This window comes from Lycium barbarum, chromosome 8, assembly GCF_019175385.1.
Source record: "Lycium barbarum isolate Lr01 chromosome 8, ASM1917538v2, whole genome shotgun sequence".
In the NCBI taxonomy this organism is placed as follows: domain Eukaryota; kingdom Viridiplantae; phylum Streptophyta; class Magnoliopsida; order Solanales; family Solanaceae; genus Lycium; species Lycium barbarum.
The window spans coordinates 38,615,693-38,641,508 of NC_083344.1; the positions used below are offsets into that span (position 1 = coordinate 38,615,693).

Genomic DNA, 25,816 nt, shown 5'->3' on the forward strand with positions numbered 1-25,816 from the left:
GCCGAGCGGTGGATGGACTAACGTAAGTTAAGGTGTACATGATGTCCCTACAAGTAAGAAGCGATGCTTAATGATTCTAATTAAGATTCCAAAGAAGTTGAGGCAAGGGAGAAAAGTTCGTCAAGTGAGACTTCACTGCAGTCCTGAGAAAGGGGGTTCGACGTTCGTTCTTTGTACCGTCGGATGGGTCGAAGCTTCGTCGATTGTGCCGTAGAATTGAGTTAGCGCGAAGACCATTCGACGGAGCCTATCGACGCTCTGTTGATCAGTTCGACGGACCGTCCTTCTCACCGTAGAATGAAAGGAAATGAAAGGCTGCTCACTGGAAATTTAACGACTTCGACGATCAGATCGACGCTCCACCTATCCGATAAACGCTTCGTCATTCGTACCGTATATCTAGTCGGGGACAGATTGGTTCATTAAATAAAGGATTCAAGTCTTATTTCATTTTATTTCCATATCACACCCCTTCTCTCTAGAACATCTCTCTACATTTATTCCACAAGAATTCAAGAGGTATTAGTGATCAACCACATAAACTAAGTGAATCAAGTGTAAGAAACCCATTAAAGATTATCCAAGTCAAGAAACCTCATTGAAGATGAACTAGGGTTTTGGCTTAAGTGAAGTATTTCCACCCAAAGCTTGTTCCTACAACATCTAAGGTAATATTTATGGTATTTCTATGTTGTTTAAGGTATTTGAAAGTTGAAACACTTGGATTGTAGAAGGATATAGTAGATGGGTCATGAATGTGGAATAGTGCCATTTTGAGTAATAGCTTGAATTGAGTCATGATTCTTGATGAGTTGTGAAATTGATATGTTATAAATGATGTTAAGAACACGGGATAGGAAATGTATATGAATGAACATAGTCGTCTGTTATGACCATGGATATGGGTGATTGGAAGGGAATTGAGAAATATAGATAATGTGGATGAATAAAGACTATTGTTATGATATTGTAAATGTATTATTGACGTTTGGGAGTTGATTTACGATATGGAGGAATGTCATATAAATAAAGGAGATGCTGTCCAATTTTCTCTAGCCTTAGTCATGCACGCTAGCTATTGATTTCTAATGATAGTATAACTCTAATGAAGGTTGGAACGTGAGCATTGAAGGAGAACGTGCGAGTGATAGAAGAGTCGAGCGGAAAGGTATGTAAGGCTAACCCTTCTTTCATAAGGCATGGTTCTTTGGCCAATCTTCTAAATCTTCTATAAGTTTATGATGACCTTCAAATGATTCTATCTTCAAAAGCTACTAAGCCTATGATTCTCGATATGTTACGATAGTTCTAAGTTCCTAATATGACGAGTGTTCCTATAAGGATAGATGATAGTGATAACGATAATGATAACGACGATAATAGCGATGACGATAACGATGATGATAATGATAGTGATGACAATAGTAAAGATGCTTATGAGCTATTATGTATATGTATCTATGTATGACTATTATGGAACCCCGAGCTTATAAGGTCGGGTAGAATATGTATATATTTATGTAACACTCGCACACCTCTGCAGATGGTACGGATAACCTTGAATGCCTTGGTAGGGCCATGTATGTGTAACCTTGAGCCTTGGTTGGCCAAGTATGTATGAAACACCGAACCTTCGTGGTCGGGCATGCTATGTAAATGCTATGTATATGATGTAGCTATGCGTATGAATAGGAATACGAATAAGAATATGTATATGATATGAATGTGAATAAGGATATGTATATGGATACGAGTATGGATATGAAATCGAAATGAGTACGGATTCAGATACGGATACGGACGTATGTACACAATTACGCACTACAAATGGAAAGTCCCTATGAAAGGAAAGTAAGTGCTTATGACGGTGATACGACTATCTCTCATCTTATGTTATCTCATATGTTGCTTATGCTTCTATATTTATATTAATCATGCCTTACATACTCAGTACATTCTTCGTACTGATGTCCTTTTGTTTGTGGACGCTGCATCATGCCCGCAGGTGCCTGATACGCTCAAATTACACCTATTAATGGTATAATGCGGACGTTGTCAAATATAGTAACCCAACAAGGTTGAGGTCGAATCCCACAGGGAATATGGTGTGAAAAGGTTACTAAAATCGTAGGATGCTAAGCTTAGGTCTAATGTCTTAATCCGATGATTTTGGTAATAGTTGGTTTTTCTATAACTAATTGCTATCTACTTGCTTTGGTGGAAATTTATGGTAAAAGAAACTAAGGTTGTGTCCCCGTTAGATAGAGTGTATGACCATGGGTATTGATCTCGATGTACTTCTAATGGATCATTATATGAATGCACTTAATCTCTATATGAATCTCTACTATTTCCCAATAAATAAAGATTATCTCTTTCTATGATTTTCCCAAATATAAGAAAGTAACTATGAAGAACGATTAATCATGCCAAGTAAATTATTCTTATTCCTAAGTGAATTTATTAAACAAAGTTTATAGCTTTGAGTCCTTGTTAGTTATTCTTACCAACCCTAATTATTTTCCCAAATAAATCAAGGTTTATGGCTTTAATCAATATTTTCAACCATTAATTATGAATGAAGAATGAAGAATAACTAAACCCTAATTATCCATTATGTGTACATCAATCACAAAACACCCATCAATTTGGGTTCACAACCCTAGTAAGGGAAATTAGGTACTCATAGAGGAAGAAGAACAATAAGAAATAATGGGAATCATAATGCTTACAATTGATTACTTGGAATTGAAGAGAAACTAATTACAATTGTTTGTAATCTCCAAAAGACTTCAAAAATATGAGTAACTAATGCTAAGGAAAAATAAAACTGAGTTCTACCGTAATGTAAACCTATAACAGGTATTTATAAGACCTAAATCGTGACAAGTGAAAAGACGCAATTGCCCATCAGGTTCAGTCTACGATCCATTCTACGGTCCGCAAAACAGTTCTGCGGACCGTCATATTCCTTCCTTTCATTCGTCAAAAATCTCCAACATTTTTCACGATACATTTTGACGGACCGTCAAATATTCTGCGGTTCGTATAATTGTTCCGTAAGAATGGCTCGTCGAACATTGCTCACTATGACCATTATACGGTCAATTTGATGCGGATCGTCTAATTTCTCCGTCAAACTGCCTCTTCAGCGACTGTTATTTTCTCCACTTCTTCAACTTTTGCCATCAAAACACTTAATACCTGAAATCCAATAAAAAACACGTAAAATCACGTAGACTTGCTGAAAAACAAGTAACACTTATAGCTGAAAAGCATCGATTGTGGCGTAAAATCACACCACATCAGTGCCCAAGGATACAGACTTGATTCATAGCTACATTACTCAGGGATTACCTAGCGGAGCTCCATTTCTTTCGGAGTTAAAGCTTTTGGTACTTTTCTTTTGTGTATATAATTATGGGCATATCGGGGTCCCGCCTATACGATATGATATACTCTTCTTAGAGGCTCGTAGACATGTGTATATGGTTAGATGTGTTTGGCCTTGTCGGCCTATATTTTGGATTTCATTTTGTTAGCCTCGTCGGCTTATGTATATTGATATGGGCATAGATGCCAATGATGATATAAAGGTATTGTTGTCCAATGGATCTCGTATGATTGATGAATGGAAATGTACGATTTAGTGTGTGGCTCACCTAAATGTAAGTGTAAAGGTACACTAAGGGGTGCCCGGGTGGGCTAGCACCGGGTGCCCGTCGCGGCCCTCCGGTTGGGTCGTGACAATAACTATCCCCTCTTTATAGCAAATCATCTCTCTAAAATCCTAGGTTTTAGAATTCTCAAGAAGAAGAAGATAGGGGGTGTGGAATTCATCTAAGAGGTAGAGTTTCTAAATTTTCCTAGTATTAATAAAGTAATTGGTTAGAGTAGAAGTTATACAAGGTTGGAATCTATTAGTGATTCATGAAAGGGTTCAAGAACCCGTTTATAAGGCTTACAAAAAAACCCTAGTTTTTGAAATTCGAAGAAAACTTGAAGAAACGATTCAAGTTCTAATCTTTCTCATCTATAACCATTGTAGTGTGATTGTAAAACCTTGGGAATTACGCTTGAGCGGGATTTGAGTTATGTCTATGTTACATCCCATAAGAGTCTGTGCTACTTGACGTAAGACAAGAATGAATGAATTAAGAAAGTTCAAGGAAAGTTAATCGAGTTAGTAAGAATATCGTTATATATATGGTTGCCTTAAGTATCCCGAGGTGACATGGCAACCTAAAGGATTTGAAATCATGTTATGAGTACATATACGAGGTAATGTGAGTGCCCTTTTAAAGTATTTGAGATTATTAGTAATGAAATAGAAGATGGACAAAAGATATGAATATACTTTTGCGATTGGAATTTCGTCGAAGCTTTGTGAGTTCTCTAGTTATGTTTAAGGTTATTGTGATTCTCCGGACCCTTCGAGACACGTGTATGGATTGTTATGGATGTATATGAGTATGTATATGTATGTATAAGAGGTTACATGAGGGTTGGGAGAGGATTAGAAGTTAAATGAATCTAAACGAAATGAATCGGAACAACTTTAGTAAAATCTCGGACCAGATTTTTAGCCCATATTGTTGGAGGAATATCTCCTAGTATATGAGTATTTTTAAGGTGTTTCAAAAGCCTAAAATTAATTTCATTGAGTCTAGTTTCCAACGCAACAAACCGCTCGTCAAAATGATATCGGGATAACGGGTTATGGACGATGCAAGTTGGGCTGGCGGGGCAGCAAGTTGAGACCCGACCCAAGCATTTATATTGAGGCCCATGAGTATATTTCGGCCCATGAGGCCCTTTAACATTAATATATATGGAAATTTCATTTGAGGGCTGGTCATTTTCATCTAGGAGAGGGAGAGAACTTCTAGGCTAAGAAAGCCATTTTGGTCAAAATCCGAGCCCTGAATCCCGAAGCTCATGAAGAGAAAAGCGTTGTACGTCGCGTTGCCTTCATTTTGAGCTAAAAATCAGCCAAAACGAAGAGTGTTGACGTGGTTGCTGCATACTTAAGGTAAGATTAAGGTCCCTTTTTCATTGTTAATAAGTTTATTTAGAGTTTTAACGGATTAGAACGGAGAAAATAGCATTATAAACTCGTTTGTTGTTTTGTTGAGATTTATGGATGGGGGGATTTTTAGTTGGATTAAATGGATGGAATCATCTGATTTATGATGTATAATAATGGTTGGTATTGTTTTTGATGTTGTTGATGATTCAATTGAATTGGATTTTCGGGATTGTCCAGTTTATAGAGGAAATGTTGCCCGAATTTCATTAAGTTCCGTTCGTATACAAATTAGATATTAAGTGGTGTAAATGGTCTAATCGTGATATTTTCATCGTGATTGTAGACATACGGACTCGAGGAGTAGACGTTGGGTGATTAGGTAGATTGTCAGGTATGTAAAGCTATCCCTTCCTTCTTTTTTGGCATGAATTACATAAAACGAGCGGACGATGAACGTACATAATTCCAATGAATTCTAGTCCTCAGTGGTACTTGACATGATAGTTGTCTTTGATTCTCAAGTGTTGGTTCATTCTAATTATTCTATTGAGTCTCAGATGATGATTTAATTTGTATATGGTTGCTCCTGATATTCTATTCGTGCATAACGTTATTACATCATTTCACCGAGTCCCGAGCCGGGTACGTATTCGTGCACAGTTTCATTGCATTGTTCGCCGAGTCCCTCACTAGAGGGCTGGGTACGGTATATATATGATTATTTCACTGAGTCCCTCACTAGAGGGCCGGGTACTGTATATATATGATTATTTCACTGAGTCCCTCACTAGAGGGCCGGGTACAGTATATATGTATATGACTTCATTCACCGAGTCCCGTAATGGGTCGGTACGGTATATTATATAGATATGCATGACTATCATCTCATAAGGCACGTATGCATTGGTATCTTTGATTTTGATTATCATACTTGTCTCCTATCATCTTTTACTCAGTCATGATCTTCTTTATTGTACTTCAAGCTTTATATACTCAGTACATTTTTCGTACTGACTCCCTTTTCTTCAGGGGCTGCATTTCATGCCCGCAGGTATAGACACTAAGTTTGGCGATCCTCCAGCCTAGGACTTCTGCTCAGCTGTTTGGAGAGCTTCATTGTTCCGGAGCCTAAGTCATTTTGGGTACAGATCCTTTGATACAGACTTGACATCTGCATATCCATGGGTACGGCGGGGCCCTGTCCCGTCTTATTTCACTATTATACTCTTAGAGGTCTGTAGACATGTGTGGGTTGTATATGGGCTTTGGTCAGATATATCGACATAGTCCGTTTTGGATATTCCCGTATATAGTGGCAGCCTTGTTGGCATGCATATTTTGTTATGTTTTGGTTAGCTGTGACTCCTCAGGAGACAGGTTCATTCTGATATGTGACGTTATGAGTCTATAGCTTGCTTTTACAAATTTCCATATTATCCTTAGTTCCAGTCTGATTATATTTAGCAGGTTCGTATACGAGTGTCCAGCTCGGGCACTGGTCATGGCCCATCGGTTTGTGTCGTGACAGTCTAGATTTCCAAAATCTTTCTTGAAGTATGCCAAGATTTTCCCAAAAATCTTTCTTGAGGTATGTTTACTTTTAAAAACCCTTCTTTGAAGTATGTTATATTGCTTGACACGTGTGGATGATTGTTTGTGACTTGAAATCTTCCTTTGGAGTATGAAAATGATTAAAACTCTTGTTTGGTGGAAGTTCTTTTGGAATTAAAGATAATTTCTTTTAGACAAGGTCATGCGTGTGTAGGGTCAAGCCCGCATCGAACCTTATACGATTTATACTACTTGTGAAACCCTTTTTTTTCCATTATTGGATGATTGAACTCACTTTTCTTAAGGTTGGACCTTAAAAATTGTTTTGCTATTGAATGGATTTCTTGAACTTGAAGATTGAATAAGAGATTTGAATAAGATTCTAAATCGGTTATGACTTAAAATGCCTCTATTTTGAAATGATGACTTAAGAAGTGAAGTTCGGCTCTAAGCCATGATTGATGATTCGGTATTATTCCATGATTTGTATTTTGTTGGTGTTTGGGCCTGTATGGGCAAGCTGTGCGAGTCCAGAGGATGATTAGCCATTATGGATCCTAACGTATCGATATGAGTATTGCTCTGTCAGTCCAGAGGACGATTGACCTCCATTTCTTGCTAGCTTGGAGTATCTATTGTTGTGTCAGTTCAGAGGACGATTGACCTCCGTTGCTTCCTAGCCCGGAGTATCTATTGTTGTGTCAGTCCAGAGGACGATTGACCTTCGAGGTACGTCGCCCGGTGCATTTGTTGCTGTGCTAGTCCAGAGGACGATTAGCCTCTGTGTCTTCTTAGCCGGAGTATTGAGTGATTGATATTTTGTTGCCTATGAGTGGCTTGTGGTAATATTTAATTCGTAAGTAAAATACGTGGCATGGTAAATGATAAGGAGTTAAGTTAATGTGTCCTTCGTTGTTGTATTCTCTGATGACTCTTTAATGTTGTTGACTTACGTTATTCCTGGGTTTGAACTGTGATTTTCATTGATATTATTTTATTGATTTTATTCATCATATCTTGTTTTTTAACTATTTCCCCTAAGATACTCACTGAGTACGAAGTACTCAGGCATACCATTGTTGTTTTTATGGTATGGTAGGTAACGGAGAAGAGCAGGTTCTTGATACTCAAAATGCTTAAGAAGGAATTGCTGTTGCTGCTGACTTGGTGAGCCACATGTTCATTCGTGGGACACCCCTTATCATATTTATTTACTATTCTAGTTTTTCGAGCTGCGTCCCAATGTGTCAAACAAATTACTCTTTTATCTTAGAAGCTCCATAGTACACATTCTTGTGGGTAGTTGTTGAGTTTTGTTTAACCCATGGGCGTTCATCACATTTTAATTAATTTTTATGATATTAAAGACTTCCACCGATTTAATTCATATATCATCATTTGATTGTATTTATTTTATAATCTGTGGGAGGTGAATATTGAACCTGGCGGGTTTAAGTGTTGTTATTGCATCTTTTAGGTTCTTTCGATGTTGTTCATGACGTCGGATGCAGGTCACATCTAGGGTGGGTTTTAGGGCTTGACAATTCCTCTGGAATAGTATCATCTGTGGTAGGGAATAAATGGGGATACTTGGACTTCATTTTTGCTTCTGCTTCACACGTAATCTCTTCCCTATCTTTACTTCTCCATGGAACCTTTACTGAAGCCACATCTTTATTCCTGAGTCTGTGGACTTGTCAGTTGAGAATAGCAATTGGTTCTTCCTCGTATGTCAGATTTTCTGTAACTTGTATATAGTCAACAGGTACAATTCTGGAGGGATCTCCAATACATTTCCTCAGCATGGACACATGAAAAACTGGATGAACTGCTTGCAGTTCTGATGGCAGCTCCAATTCATAAGCCACCTGGCCTACCTTTTGGACAATCTTATAAGGTCCAATATATCGGGGACTGAGCTTCCCTGTCTTACCAAATCACATCACGCCCTTCATAGGTGATATTTTCAAAAACACCCAATCACTTACCTGAAACTCCAATTCTCGCCGTCGTACATCGGCATAAGATTTCTGGCGACTCTGAGCTGTACGTAACCGTTCCTAAATAAGCTTTACCTTTTTGATGGCCTGATGAACAAGGTCTGGCCGGGATACATTTTCTTCTCCGACTTCAAACAATCCGGCGGGAGACCAACACTTCCTGCCATATAAAGCTTCATACAGAGCCATTTTGATACTTCCATGATAGCTATTGTTATAAGAAAACTCTATCAGAGGCAAATGATCATCCCTACTCCCTTGGAAATCTAATACACAGGCTCGTAACATATCTTCCAAAGTATGAATAGTCCGCTCAACCTGCCCGTCTGACTGCAGATGGAAAGACATACTATGATTTACTCAAGTCCGAAGGCTTTCCTGAAAGGATTTCCAGAACTTTGCCATAAACGGAGAGCCTCTGTCCAAAATAATTGACACCGGAATTCCATGAAGACGCACAATCTTCTTAAGATACAGCTTTGTATAGTCTTCAGCAGCATAGGTAGTTCTTACTGGCAATAAAGGCTGATTTAGTTAACCTATCAACGATCACCCAAATAGAATCGAATTTGCGACGAGATCGGGGCAATCCAGTGATAAAATCCATACTAATCACTTTCCACTTCCACACTGGGATCTCCATTTCTTGTAATAACCCATTGGATTTCTGATGTTCGATCTTTACCTATTGGCAAGTGGGGAATTGAGCTATGAATTTAGCAATATCTTTCTTCATACCATCCCACCAATAAAAGACCTTGAGATCGTGATACATCTTGGTGGATCCGGGATGAATTGAATATCGGGAGTAAAGAACACTTGAAAATACTGAAACCCTTTACATGCTTAGAACTTAGAAAATACAAAAATAGTTTTTCTATTGTGGAAAGAAGTTACTCCTCAGAGCATTTTAGCTAGGAATGCTAACGTGCACCTGGTAGACTAAAACAATGGTTCAAGCTGGGAAAACAATGACGCCGGTAAAGCTTGTCACACCGGAAGATGGAATTAGCTGGAAATTACCCTCGCTCAATTTTGGTAGCTTTCTCACCTCCACAATTCCAATCTATGCCCGAGGAGGTTGAGGTAGGCTACTCCGACACTGATTCGCAAACTTTATTTAAGCTCAATGATTTTGGAGATCCAGAAGTTACTCCGGCAGCACGCCGACTACAATTCTCAGGGGTGACGACCTCAACACAACCTACTCCACCGGTACAGCCTGATTTCACACAAAATCAGTTGGCCCAAAAAGGTAAGGCTCTCACCTATGTCCCTCCTACTACGACACAAGGAAAGGTTTGTGTTAAGATTGAGGAAGAAGACTTGAAATCTCAGAACAATTACTGGAAAAATGCACTAATTGGGTTTGTTATCGGGGACACACCATATATGAAATTTATGGACAGTTATGTCACACACAACTGGAATTTTGTCACAAAACCCCAAATCCTTGCTCACGATTCAGGCTACTTTATATTCCGGTTTGAATCAGCAGAGGACTGTGATAAAATTCTCATGGGAGGTCCATACACTTTTCATAATAAGCCATTCATTATGCAAAACTGGCAAATTGATTTTGATTTTGATCCCGACTGCATAACTACGATTCCTCTATGGGTGATTTTTTCTGGTCTGCCTCTGGGGTATTGGTCTACTGAGGCTTTGAGTAAACTCACTAGTGCTATTGGTCATCCACTTTACACTGACAAATTTACAGCTGAGATGGATAAATTTCCTATGCTCGTATACTAGTCGAGGTAGATGTTTCTCAGTCGTTGATAGAGTCAATTGAGGTGAACACTCCTACTGGCACTTTCCAGCAGTTTGTGGAATATGAATGGAAACCCAAATTTTGCACAAATTGTGTGAAGTTTGGTCATCTTGTAGAATATTGCTGGAATGGGGTTAAAGAAGAAACAAAAGAGGAAGGTTTCAAGACTCCTCCAAAAAGGAAGAGGAGGAGAAGAAGAAACAAAAGGGGACAGATGAGGCAGGATTGGAAAGCAGTTGATGACTCTAAGAACCCTGAGAAAGGACTGGCACCCGATACTGTTGTTACTGCTATGCATACAGATGCACAAACAGACCACAGTACTTCAATGGCAGCAGCTCCTATGGTCAATCTGCCAGGTGAAACCACTTTAAACAAGTTTGGCCAAGTGAAGAGTAATGAGTTGCCTACAATTGTCAATGGTGCAAATAGATTCCAAAGTCTTTTGCGCAAGTCCACCTCTGATATTGCTGGACTGCCTGAATATCTGGGGGCCTTTCCCAACCCCCCATGATAATAGCCACATGGAATATAAGGGGGCTAAATTAGCCCCAAAAGCAAAAGGAGCTAAAGCCTTTTTTGCCGAAGTACAAAGTAGAGGTATTTGGGTGTTTGGAGACTAGAGTAAAGGAAAATAAAGCAAAGGGGATACTCAATAAGGTGGCACAAGGGTGGAAAACATGCTGCAACTACCCTTTTGCCCCAAATGGAAGAATTTGGTTGTTTTGGATACCTCATATCCAAGTTCAGGCTCTACACATACATGAGCAATATATCCACTGCCAGGTGGAGGATCCAGCAATCCCATTCTTCACTTATTTTACTATAGTTTATGCTAAAAATGAAGCTGCTATAAGAGTAAGCCTATGGGGGGACTTGAACCAATTAATGAACACAACTCAGGACAAGTGGTTGTTGAGTGGGGACTTCAATAATGTACTAACTTCTGCTGACAGAATTGGTTCTCCAGTTCTACCAGCTGAAACAAAGGACTTCCAAGAGTGCATTGATACACTGCAGCTTACTCCACTGAGAGAAAAAGGTTGGCACTACACTTTTTGCAATAAACAACAACAAGACATTAGAGTCTACTCTAAAATAGACTGGGATTTTAGTAATCCTCACTGGTTGCAATCTTATGGGCAAGTCGAGGCAGATATCCTAAACCCAGGTGTATCTGATCATTCTCCAATTTACATACAATATCAGCCACAAATGATGCTGCACCCCAAACCTTTCAAGCTCTTCAAAAACAGTGCTTCATCATAATGAGTTCAAAGGAATCTTGAGGGTAGCATGGGAACAGAACTGTAGGGGCACAAAAATGTATCAATTATGGCAAAAGCTTAAGAGACTGAAAAGTGGACTTAAGGGTCTGAATTCATATATGGCCTCCTATGAACAATGATTACAACAAGCAAGACAGTCGTTGGAAGTTATACAGGATCAAATGGCTCTACAGCCTCAAAACCAATTCTTGAGAGAGGAGGAAAAAAATACACTGATGGAGATAAACAAATGGAGTCAGGTGGAGGAATAGGCCCTTAGACAAAAGTCTAGGGCTTGTTGGATATCTTGTGGTGATGCAAATACGAGATACTTTTATGCTCAATGTAAAATTAAAGCTAGTAGGAATGCAATCACTTCCATCTATGATGCACAGGGTACAAAGCTCACTAACCCCAGACAAGTGGAAAATGAATTTGTGTCCTTCTTTGTAAACTTGATGGGGGCAGCAACTGAAACAATGCCTTGTCCTGATTCTACTGTCATAAAGAGAGGACCATGTCTCACGCATACACAAAAAGTTGCTTTGATAAAACTTGTATCTGAGCAGGAAATTTATGCAACCATTAAGGATCTGCTTCATGATAAGGCTCCAGGGGTTGATGGATTCCCAGTTGAATTTTTCACTGAGAACTGGGTGCTGGTTAAGACTGATGTGATTCAAGCAGTCACAGAATTCTTCAAAAACTGTAAAATGCTGAAAGCTATCAATTGTACTATAGTAACACTGGTGCCTAAAACTATTGCACCTTTTATGGTGAAAGATTACAGACATATTTCCTGTTGTACTACACTCTACAAAATCATTACCAAGATCCTAACTAACAGGATAAAAGGTGTAATCAGTACCATTGTAAGCCCTACTTAATTTGCCTTTATAGAAGGAAGAATCATAGTGGACAACATACTGTTTAGTCATGAGCTGCTAAAATGGTACACCAGAAAGGGCTTATCAGCAAGGTGTGTTATGAAGGTAGATTTAAGGAAAGCATATGATTCTATTGAGTGGTGTTTTTTGAGAAGTATGCTAGTAGAGTTGGGCTTCCCTTATAAATTTGTTCAATGGGTAATGGAATGCATCACTTCAGTTACTTACTCCTTGGTATTGAATGATGGGCTCGTTAAACCATTCCAGGGAAAGAGAGGCATTACACAAGGTGATCCCATGTCACCTTACCTCATGTCATCACCATGGAATACTTGCAAAGGGAACTAAACACCCTTGCTGAGCAACCTAAATTCAAATTTCATCCTAGATACAAGAGACTGGGTATTATGCACATATGTTTTGCTGATGATCTCCTCATGCTTTGCAAAGCTAAGAAGCAATCTATAAAGCTCTTACAGGTTACTTTTCAAAAATTCTCAGCAGCCTCTAGGCTGCAAGCAAACATTGACAAAAGCTCAATATACATGACTGGGGTGAAAGATGATTTGAAGCTTGACATACTGCAGACTTTAGGTTTTTGTGAGGGCACACTCCCTTTTAAATACCTTGGCGTCCGTCTCTCATCCAAGAAACTAACCATTGCTCAATGCATGCACCAGGTTGAGAAAGTTACTGAAAGAATACAGTGTTGGTCTGCCAAATTACTATCCTACGCAGGCAGACTACAATTGATAAAATCAGTGGTTTTTGGCTTGCAGACTTACTGGGCCCAAATTTTCATATTGCCAAAAAGAATAATGAAAATGAGCAATAGTCTATGCAGGACCTTCCTCTTGACAGGAACAACAGAAACCTCTAAAAGAGCCCTAGTTTCATGGGATAAGGTGTGCCTCCCAACATCAGCAGGGGGACTAAATGTACTAAACCTGGGCTTATGGAACAAAGCTGCCATCTTGAAACAACTTTGGGCCTTAGCTGAAAATAAGGAATGCTTATGGATTAGGTGGGTGCATATATACTAAATGAAACAAGACTCAGTGGGGACTTGTCAAATCCCTGCAAATGCTACATGGGTAATTAGAAAGATCATTGAGTCTAGGAGGTATCTTCTACAAGCCCCAAACCTTAATGGTGACCTGCCTTTGAGATTTGCTGTTGTGGCACCTCAATCTAAGTTCTCTATAAAAAGATGTACATTGCTATGCTGCCGCAGCATCCTAAAGTACCATGGAAGTGTCTCACATTGCAAGCTGGAATCCACCCTAGATATAAATTCATCTTATGGTTAGTAATGAGGAGAAGGCTAGCTACTGTAGACAGGCTCTTGAAATTTGGAATCAGTGTCCCCCAAACTTGTGTTTTCTGCAATACTTATGATGAGACCTTGCTTCATTTATTTTTTGACTGCACTGCTACTAAAGCATTATGGCACAGGATACTAGTCTGGTTAGGGGTACATAGAGCAATTGGAAGTTGGCAAGAGGAAGTTCAGTGGACTACTACAATGGCAAAGAGGAAGTCTGGCAGGGGAGCAATTATCAGTGTTGTTTTTGCTATGGTGATTGCTCTGGTCTGGAGATATAGGAATTTGATCAGGTTCCAGAGCCATAACTACAATGAAGATAGATTATGCAAAGCGATTGCTGTCCATCTGCATATTAGAGGTAGAACACGGAGGAAATGGCAACCATTATTGTCCCAGCTGAATCATATGCCATAACCGATCACTGATGCAGAGGAAATGATGTAGTTTGCCAATCGGCTGCAACCTAGCAAGCTGATAGAATTGACTATCTACGTATTGTCTTAGCTAGGTGTAGTCACTAGAATTTGTTTTTTTTTTTGTAACTGGCTGCCAAATATGTATGAAGTAATGGCTGCCTAGTGTCTATGCCTAGGAACTAGACTCCTTAGAACTGTAGAGTCTAGAACAGGTGCTGGTTTTGATGTGAGAAACAGGTGGTCTGCCCTGTTTGGTTTTGTAACTATTACTTGGTATAAATAAAATCATTCATTTACCAAAAAAAAAAATCTGACATGATCCTGTCTCGAAGCCCGGTTACATTTAGAACATACAAACGGCCTCGATGTTGGAGAATCCCATTTGAATCCAGTTAAAACGCTGAGATTCGATTTCGTTGCACTCCTTCCTTGATGCTAGCTAAAACTGGATCCTTACTCTGCTGGGTCTTTACGTCCAAGGCAAGAGTCGATTAGGATATATTCTCTAAGATAATCCCAATGTCTTCTGAATCAAGCAGGCGAACTCCTAGCTTAGCTAAGCGATAAAATTCTCTAGTCATTTCCAAATTTTCCGCTGGCACATACAATAGGCTACCCATTGACTTGCGACTTAGAGCATCAGCAATAACATTAGCATTGTCGGGGTGATACAAAATCTCAGCATCGTAATCCTTTAGCAATTCGAGCCACCTTCGTTGTCTCAAATTCAGTTCCTTTTGCTTAAATATACATTGAAGGCTTTTATGGTTTGTATAGCTATCAACATGGACTCCATATAAGTAACGCTGCCATATCTTCAGGGTGTGAATCACCGAGGCCAACTCCAGATCGTGGGTTGGATAATTTTTCTTATGTTTCCGTAACCATCATGAGGCATAAGCGATCACCTTACCGTTTTGCATCAGTACACTCCCCAGACCTGTGCGTGACACATCATAATATACAGTGTAACCCTCGGTGCCTTATGGAAGGGTAAGAATCGGAGCGGATGTCAACTTATCTTTGAATTTCTGGAAACTCCACTCGCACGCTTCTGACCATTGAAACTTGGCCCCTTTCTGAGTTAATTTTGTAAGGGGAGCTGCTATAAAAGAAACTCCCTCTACAAATCTTCGATAATACCCAGCAAGACCCAAGAAACTTCGGACTTCCGAAGTAGTTGTTGGTCGGGGCCAGTTCTTAACGGCCTCGATCTTCCGATCATCAACTTTTATACCTTCAAGGGATACAATATGGCCTAGAAAAGCCATTGAAGTTAGCCAAAATTCACATTTGGAAAATTTGGCATACAGACTTTGATCTTGCAATGTTGGCAACACCTTTCGAGGGTGATCAGCATGTTCCATCTCCGAACGAGAATATACCAAGATATCGTCAATGAACACTATAACGAAAACATCCAAGAAGGGCCGGAATAATGTGTTCATCAATGCCATAAATTCCGCAGGAGCATTGGTCAATCCAAAAGACATAACTAAGAATTCAAAATGCCCATATCTCATTCGGAAAGTTGTCTTTGGAATGTCTTCCCCTTTTACTCGTAGTTGATGATAGCCTGACTTTAAGTCAATCTTTAAGAAACATTTGGCACCTTGTAGCTGGTCGAACAAATCATCAATTCTAGCCATCGGATATTTGTTCTTAATAGTCACCTTATTCAATTGCCGATAGTCAATACACATTCTTAGTGAGCCATCCTTCTTGCTCACAAATAATACCGGTGCTCCCCACTGAGACGTGCTGGGCCTAATGAAGCCCTTATCCAGCAAGGCCTGCAATTGCACCTTTAATTCCTGCAACTCAGCAGGGGATATACGATAAAGGGGAACAAAAATGGGTTGAGTGTCCGGATACACGTCGATAGCAAATTCAATTTCCCTTTCGGGAGGGAGACCTGGTAATGCATCGAGGAATACATCTTGAAATTCATTAACTACAGGAACTGATTGCAATGTTGGCAATTTGGCTTTAGTGCTTTTAACTCAAACCAAATGATAAATATAACCTTTGGAAACTATTTTCCGTGCCTTAAGGTAGGAAATAAACCTGCCCTTTGGAGCTGGAGTATTGCCCTTCCATTTGAGAACCGGCTCACCTGGAAACTCAAATTTTACAGTTTTGGATCAACATTCCACATTGGCATAGGAAGAGGCTAGCCAATCTATACCCATGATAGCATCAAAGTCCACCATTTCTAACTCCACTAAATCAGCAAAAGTTTCAGGGCCACATATCGTAACCACACACTTGCGATAAATTCGTCTCGCAACAACAGGTTCTCCGACAGGAGTAGAAACTAAGAAAGGGTTGGACAAATATTCGGGCTTAATACCAAACTTATCATCAATATAAGGAGTGACATAGGATAGTGTGGAACCCGGGTCAATTAGCGCATAAACATCATAGAAACAAATGGATAAAATACCTATCACAACATCTGGGGACGACTCAAGATCCTGTCGCCCTGTAAGTGCATAAATACAGTTTTGGCTGTTGCCGGAACTTGACACCTGACCTATTTCCCTACCTCTACTGGTAGGAACTGAAGAACCTTGCCCGGGAGGGCGAACAGAAGATGAGGAGCCTGCGATCGAACCTGTCGCTGTGTCGGGCCTCCTCTACCGCGAGATGACTAGTTTCCCATAACATGACCAGGCTGCCCACAAGAGTAACACACCCCCATACCCTGGCGGCACTAGCCAAAGTGGCCCTTACTGCACATATCACAACGGGGTAGTGGCTAGCTCAATTTTCCCCTATAAAAAGGAACTGGCGCTCTCGAACTCTAACTCTACACCAGAAAAAAGTGGGTCGATCATAACGCTGCCTTGAAAATCGAGAGAGGGCACTAACTGCTGAAGGAGCTGATCTTCTATAAGAATAGAGCCTATCACTTTCCTGATAAGCACCTGAGTAACCTGCGGATCTAGCCCACTTATAACGGCCCCTAATCGGGTCTTGCTCGGTCCGCTGTTGATGTTCAAGGTCCTCCAAATTTTGAGCATACGCCTAGATGCGAGCAATATCCATGCCACCCTGTAATGCGGTCGTCATACAATCCTTAATCAAGTGAGGCCCAAGTCCTGTCACGAAACGGTGTACCCTATCTTCTATGTCAGCTACCATTGTCGGAGCATATCTAGCCAAGGAGTTGAACTTCAAACTATATTCCCAGACGCTCATATTTTTCGGACGAAGTAATAGAAACTCATCAGCCCTAGCCCGGCGAACCTCAGCGGGCAGATAATGATCTAAAAAGGCCCTGATGAATTCGAACCGTACTGCTGAAGGTGCATTCTGCCCTCTCGACTATTGCCAGGACTCATACCATACTGCTGCCATATCCCACAGTCTATAAGAAGCTAACTCCACTGATTCTGTATCGGAAGCATGCATTACCCTCAAAGCGCGGCCCATTCGATCTACAAATTTCTGACGATCATCCTTCGGGTTTGTTCCTGTGAAAATTGGAGGGTTCAAACTAAGAAAGTCACGCACGTGGGAACTCACAGCCCTGTCCGGAAGGCCTGCCTACCGCTGAGTCTGGGTAGCCACCAATCTAGTCAATAGCTGGACTGCATTTCCTATGTCCTGATCAGAAACAGCAGGGGGAGGACCTGGAGGCTGAGGAGCCGGAGGCTCTGGAGCTCTATCATGCTCTTCAGCAACTAATGGAGTAGACGTAGCATGCGTGGGGAGTAGCACTTTGGGCCTCGCCATGCCCTAACTCGGCGGGGGATACTCGGCTCGAGCCTTCCCCCACCGCGTCCCATACCTTGCTGGCCTTCTTCTTTCTCTGAGGCATCGTTGAAATTTAAACAAGAAAAGATTAGATAACGTCATCCTTACTTGGCTCTATCGCACGATCTAGATGATGAAGAAATGCATCTTTCTAAAGGCCCTGCAGCCTCCTGGCTACAGATATGGTGCACGACATACCGATATTTAGGACTCTACGGGACACGGCTCATAGATATCCCTAGGACTGAACTACTCTAATACCAATTTGTCACACCCCGACAAGGAGTATGACGGGCTCCGCCCCGTAGGCCCGAAACCACTTGACTTAATAGTTACTTTGAACATCATATACTGTGACTCAAAGAACACCTGCAGGAAGAAAAGGCCCAACATAGAAATATCTGATAAATCAACATATTTGTACATATGCAAATCGGCAAGGTCGCTACAACATCACGAGTATCATAAAGCCGACAAGGCTAACAAGATGGTATAACGGACCAAAACAAGGCCAACATGACCATACACAATATATACATACCCCACTATTTCTCTGAGCCTCTAAGAGTGTACATGTGAACATATACTACACTAGCAGAAAAAATACCAAAAGACAGCAAGTCCGGAGAAGTGGCACTTGCTAACACCGCTGAAGCTGGAAAATCCTACTGCGGTCGCTCCACAATAACCCTATCAGAGCCTGCAGCACGAAACGCAGAGTCCCGTGTAATGGGACGTCAGTACGGGTAAAAGTACTGAGTATGTAAGGCTGGAATCAATAACATGAGTAAGACGGAGATATAAAGAGAATAGAAGTAATCAGCCATCTGAGAACCTACAATATACAATGCATGAGTTTAAAAATCATATGCAAACATATACATGTATATAAATAGTATCAACATCATAACATACCCGGCCCTTTCGGGACTCGGTGTGTAACGTACCCGGCCCTTTCGGGACTCGGTGTGTAATACTAATTGATCAGTGGTTGCACAATAAGTATTGTACCCAGCTGACTATAGCGCGGCTCGATGTAGTAAAATACTATATATATATATATATATATATATATATATATAATGCATAATAAGCTAATGAAGTAACAACGAACTTCATTAAGCTAATATATATAAGCTAATGCATAAGCTAATGCATAATATATATGCATAATATATATATATATATATATATATATAATGCATAATAAGCTAATGAATTAACAACGAACTTTCGGAGTGACATAAGGTCATAACCTCCGAATGAATTATGGAATTCGTATCGAATCCAAAGAAATAACTTAATAAGGATAAACATTATAATATGGTAAGGATCAATCAAATAATTAAGGCACTAATATTTGAAATGCATAGCATAGGAATGGAGTGAATTTGTTATGGAACGCTCCTGTTCATGTTAAAGTTGGATTCGTGCCAAAGAAAGAGAGAAACGAGCACCTTACATACCTTATCCGTCAAGCCACCACTTAAAGAATCCCTTACTCCAATGCTCGCCCTTCACCCGAACCTATATATCAAAAAATACATCTTTAATCATACTTTCATCATATTTCCATCAACTTATATGCACTAATTATTGAAGACTAATGTGGGTTACGAAAATTTGGGCAGCATCTCCCCTATATTATCCACTTCCTCCAAATACCAAAACAACTCCCAAACAATACCAACAACATCAACAACAATATCATCAAGATTCTACAAGATAAATATGCATATTTTCATCCAAAACTCTCTTCAAACTTCAATCCATAAGCCAATAACACCAACACAATAATTATAACTCTTATTCTCGTAATCATTCCTAAATCAATATTAATGAAGGGAGATTCATACCTTATATTTAGTAAAGTAGAAAGATCTCCAATATTTAATTTGAATTCGACGCAAAACGAACTATAATCGCGATTACACACTGTCCGAACCTCGATTAATACTCCGTCACTCAAAATTGCTTAAAATCCTCACTTTTATGATATATATATATATATATATATATATATATATAAGCTCTCATATGCTTGCTGAACTTTCGGGAATATTTGGGAAATTTTTGGTGGAGAAAAATGGGGGTCTTACCTCTTATATATTGGATTAGAGTCGGTTGGCACTGACTCTAAAATCCTTCTGCGCGTTCGCGCTACCTTGGGGCACGTTCATGCAGAGTCGGCCAGTGCTACTCTATGCATTCGCACCACCTTTTGGCGCGTTCGCGCAGGGTTAAGCCCTGCACTGGCAGTCCGTCTTAAAATGGTCATAATTCCCTATTCCAATGTCGGATCAACACGGGTTTGTTGTGTTGGAAACTAGACTTCCCGAACTTCAACTTAGGCTTTTATTTCACTTTAAAACTCCTCGTATACCATAAGATATTCCTTCCTCAAGTAGGGCCAAAATTACCCCTCCTATTTCCTTAAAAATCCAACAAACTTAATTTCTTTGACTCACTTGCCCTCCAATCCTTCCGCAACTTATTATATGGACTTAAACCCTCATAAACATAAAATAAGCGCATATAATCTCTTGTATCTGTTACACCTCGGAAAAATCCTCCATTGTGGTCTAAGCGAATGGGCCCGCGAGGAGTACGAGTATCCGATGTTTTCATGAGTAAGAAATAACATTTGATGACCCTAAGTAAGATTCCGAAGGCAATTGCAATAAGAGATAGGTTATGCTCCATAATGAATAATTATAGGTTTTGGAAATGTGAAAAGTTGCAGGTTTGCATTCTGGCCAGTTGGTCGTAAAGTGAAATACTGACCATAAAGTGGTATACGGTCCGTAAACTGCCATGTCGTATTTTGGCTTCCAAAACTTCAACTTTCTGCCAAATGCTCAAATGGTTAAATACGACCTGAAATACGGACCGTAAAGTGGTTTACGGCCCGTAAACCGTGATCGTAAATCGCCATGTTTCAGCCTGAGTTTCTGGTTCTGATATGATTAAACAAGACCACGAAGGACGGTCCGTAAACTGGAATACGGACCGTAAACCAAGTTTACGACCACTGTGTTGTTCACTTATGATTAGATTTTGGGTTATTAAATAAGGGATCAAGTTTATTATTTCATTTCCACATTTCATCCCTTCTCTCTAAAACATCTCTCTACATTTATTCCACAAGATTTCAAGGATTATTAGTCATCAACAACACAAATCAAGTGAATCAAGTGTAAGGAGACCCATTAAGATCATTCAAGTCAAGAAAATCTTATTGAAGGAAAACTAAGGTTTTTGCTTAAGTGGGGTATTTCGACCAAGGCTCGTTCCTACAACATCTAAGGTAATATTTATGGTATGTATATGTTGTTTAAGGTATTTGAGAGTTAAAATGCTTGGACATTAGATGAGTATAGGAAAATGGGTCATGAATGATGAATAGTGACATTTTAAGAAATAGTTTGAATTGAGTTATGAGTCTTGATGTATTGTGATGTAAATGTGATATAAATGATGTTTAGAACATGAGATGAGCAATGTACGTGAATGGACATAGTTGTGTGTTATAGCCATGGATATGAGTAATTGAAAGTAAGTCTAGAAATGTGGATAATGTGGGTGAATAATGATTATTGTTATGGTATTGTGAATGCACTATTGACGTTTGGGAGTTGATATACGCTATGGAGGAATGTCGTATAAATAAAGGAGATGTTGTTCGATTTTCTCTAGCTTTAGCCATGTGTGCTAGTTGTCGATTCTAACGATAGTATGACTTTAATGAAGGTATAAACGCAACCGTTGAAAGAGAACGTGCAAGTGGTAAATAGTCGAACGGGAAAGGTATGTAAGGCTAACCCTTCTTTCATAAGGCATGGTTCTTTGGCCAATCATCTAAATCTTCTACGAGCTTATGATGTTCTCCAAATGCTTCTATCTTCAAAGCTACAAAGCTTATGATTCTCGATATGCTACGATTGTACTAAATTCCTCGTATGACGAGTAGGCCCATTAAGGCAAATGTGACGAATGACGATAATAGTGATAATGATATCGATGACGATAATGATGACAATGATGATAATGATGTTAATAGAAATGATGCTTATGAGCTAGTATATGTATGTACCTATGTATGACTATCATGGAACCCCGAGCTTATGAGGCCGGGTATGATATGTAAATAAGTTTGTATACGAATACGAAACGCGCGCACACCTCTGCAGATGGTACGGATAACCCTGACGCCTTGGTAGGGCTAGGTAGATGTAACCTTGAAGCCTTGGTAGGGCCAGGTATGAGTAACCTAGAGCCTTGGTTGGCCAAGTATGTATGAAACACCGATCCTACGTGGTCGGCTGTGCTGTGTAATTGCTATGTATATGATATGATTATGTATATGATATGAATATGAATATGATACGACTATGTATATGAATGTGAAAAAGGGCATGTATATGAATCCGAGCACAATTATGGTACGGGTACTATTATGGAATACGGATAATGATGTATATACACAAATAAGTATTAGCAAAGGAAAGTTCCTATGAAAGACAAGTAAGTGCATATGATGATGATATTGCCATCTCCCATCCTACGCTATTTCTTATGTTGCTATTTATGCTTCTATATTGATATCGATCATGCTTTACATACTCAATACATTCGTCGTACTGACGTCCTTTTGTTTGTGGACGCTGCGTCATGCCCGCAGGTGCACAGGGAGACAGGCTTGATCTATAGCTGCTTAATCAGAGATTACATAGCAGAGCTCCATTTCATTCGGAGCCATAGCTTTTGGGTACTTATTCTTTTGTGTATATAATTATGGGCATAGCGGGGTCCTGTCCCGCTCAAGTGATATGTTACACTCATTTTAGAGGCTCGTAGTCACGTGTATATGGTTAGATATGTCTGGCCTTGTCGGCCTATATTTTGTATATCATTTTGATAGCCTCGTCGGCTCATGTACGTTGATGTGGCATAGATGCCAATTATGATATAAAGGCATTGTCGTCCAATGGGACCTGTATGATGAATGAATAGATGTATATGCTTAATTGTAGGGCTCACCTAGATGTAAGCATAAGTGTAAGTTAAGGGGTGCCCGGGTGGGCTAGCACAGGGTGCTCGTCGCGGCCCTCTAGACGGGTCGTGACAAAAATGGTATCAGAGCAGTTCAGTCCTAGGGTGCGTCTACGAGCCGTGTCTAGTAGAGTCTTGGTTATGGGTGTGTTGCGCGCCACACCTATAAACAATAAGCTGCAGACATTATAGGAATGAATGACCTTCGTTCTTCGTAAGAATCGTGCGATAGAGCTATGCTGTAAGAAATTATTGTTCCTTAATCGTGTGTTGTGTATTTCAGAAATGCCTGTAAAGAGAAAGGCTACAGCAGCCCAAAAGGGCAAGACGGTGGCAGAAAAGCTATCACGACCCAACCCCGTAGGCCGTGACTGGTGCCCGAACTGGGCACCCGTATACCAACCTGTTACATATAACATCAAACTGAAACTACGACAATACGGAAACTTATAAAGGAACTCCAAAGTTCGTAACATCATCATATATATATATATACTTCAAGATCAACGGTCTCCTGAGGAGTCACAACTAATCATATCATGAAATGATACGCAAGCCGACAAGGCTGCCATCACATATCAATATCGTATGCAAGCCGACAAGGCTACTACTAGAGATGAACATCATACCATAACACATCGTATAGACACAGCTGAACAGAGCCCATACACAACCTACACATATGTCTACAGACCTCTAAGAGTGCGAATAGCGAAATATGACGGGACAGGGCCCCGTCGTACCCCTGGATAAACATACATATATGTATATCATAAGATCTGTACCAAAAGTCTAAACTCCGGAACAACGGAGCTGTCCAAGACAGCAGAAAGGGAGTCCTAAGCCGGCGGATCACCAAAGCGAGTAGCTGCAGCTGCAGGCATGAACCGCAACCCCCCGAAGAAAGGGGGTCAGTACGGAATATGTACTGAGCATGTAAAGCATGAAATACAGTAAACAGGATCATAACTTAAATAAGGAGTACAGAAAACGAGTACAATAACCAGAATACCAAAATGCTTGCCTTTAAAACATAAATCATGCATGTCAATATCATATATCATATACATAGATACCGTACCCAGCCCTCTAGTGAGGGACTCGGTGAATAAAGTCATCATATGCCCTCCTGGCCGCCATAACATGTCATCATATCACCATATCATCATATCATCATATACAAATATATACCGTACACGGCCCTCTAGTGAGGGACTCGGCGAATAAAGTCATCATATGCCCTACTGGCCGCCATAACATGTCATCATATCACCATATCATCATATCATCATATACAAATATATACCGTACCCGGCCCTCTAGTGAGGGACTCGGCGAACAATGCAGTGAAACTGTACACGATAACATACCCGGCCCGGGACTCGGTGAAAGACGTATTGAGGCATGCACGAGCAGAGTAGTGAGAAACTATATGCAATTTAAAAGCATTTTCAAAGACTGAATAGAATGATCAACACGAATTACCATTTGAAAATCAGGACAATAGTCGTATCAAATACCTTTCGAATGTCACTTAGTACATATCAAACATCCCTTGAATGTCATCATAAGTATATCATAAAGCCTTAACAATCACAGTCATATGTCACTATAGTATGAAACTCCTTATAGAAGTCCAGTCACTAGTTATCATAGAGTTCCTAAGAATAGGAACGGATAGATATCGACTATTAACCAACGTACAGAAAACTGAAGAGGGAGGCTCAATCACTTGAGAAGTGTAACATCAAGAAGTGAATAAGAATCATAAATATCACTCAAAGCTTATGAATGGAATTACCCCAAAGTTCATATCATTCATCACTTAAATCTAAGACATGCCAAAAGAAAGAAGGGACAGCTTCACATACCTGTTAGCGACTATTCGTAAACCCGTTCGTCTCGTCGCTCTTTTAGCCTATTTAATATAAGAGTAACGTTATCGTTAGTAACTATACTTTCTAGTTCGTAAATCCGTAGGCCGTCGCTTATAGAACTTATTCTTTAACTTATACTTCTCGTTTAGGGTTTTACATTATTTAAGGACTTAACGAAAATCGGGCAGCATTTTCCCTATATATTTGTCACGACCCGACTAGGGGCCGTGACGAGTACCCGATACTTGTACCGAGCACCCCTTATCTATCATATTACCCTTATCTCTTAGCAAGCCATATAGACAGTGCCATTTTTTTTTCGAACATTAATGAACACTAATATTAGCAGCGTCATTATGAACATAGACTAGTAAACTTCGTTATCACTTTATACAACAGCCATGCCCAACACCATATATCTAACTGTACCTGACTGACTGCACATATCTGTCTACGAGCCTCTAGACATAGTACACTTATACATAGAAAAGGGTCGAGTACTATCATGCCCAAGATTATATATACACAAAATAGTACCACTGAGATAAGGCTCCGGAACGACTGGAGCGCGGTAGAGTACTGCTGGCAGAGCTGCTAAGGATCAAGTCCACCTGTCTGCTGACCTGCGCGGCATGAAACGCAGCGTCCACAAGAAGGGACGTCACTACGAATAGTGTACCGAGTATGTAAGGCATAGAAAATAATACAAGCAGTAACATAGAGTACGATTAATAATATCATGGAGTCACAGGGCATATAACGAGGCGAGAAAGTAACTTGTGCATAGGAAGGCCCCTTTTCAGGCCGGCGGTCATGTAGGTTTGTCCTTTCGTCTTTGAAACGTTTCTTTTCATGGGCATAGGAGTCAACATT

At 40.0% G+C, this 25,816-nt stretch overlaps 1 protein-coding gene across 1 annotated transcript; it reads left to right on the forward strand.

Moving 5' to 3' along the window:
* Positions 1-12,832: 12,832 nt before the first annotated feature.
* LOC132607802 (uncharacterized) lies at positions 12,833-14,250 on the forward strand. Its single transcript, XM_060321880.1, has 2 exons — positions 12,833-13,533; positions 13,965-14,250. Exons 1-2 carry the CDS (start codon positions 12,833-12,835, stop codon positions 14,248-14,250), a joined length of 987 nt encoding a protein of 328 aa, XP_060177863.1.
* The last annotated feature ends 11,566 nt before the right edge of the window (positions 14,251-25,816 follow it).

What these genes read in the sequence shown, in the direction of transcription:
- LOC132607802 (XM_060321880.1), top strand. Translation starts at nt 12,833, where the DNA reads ATGGAATACTTGCAAAGGGAACTAAACACCCTTGCTGAGCAACCTAAA. An exon ending in AAGGAATGCTTATGGATTAG is followed by an intron (nt 13,534 to 13,964) that starts GTGGGTGCATAT and finishes ATTATGGCACAG; the next exon opens with GATACTAGTCTGGTTAGGGG.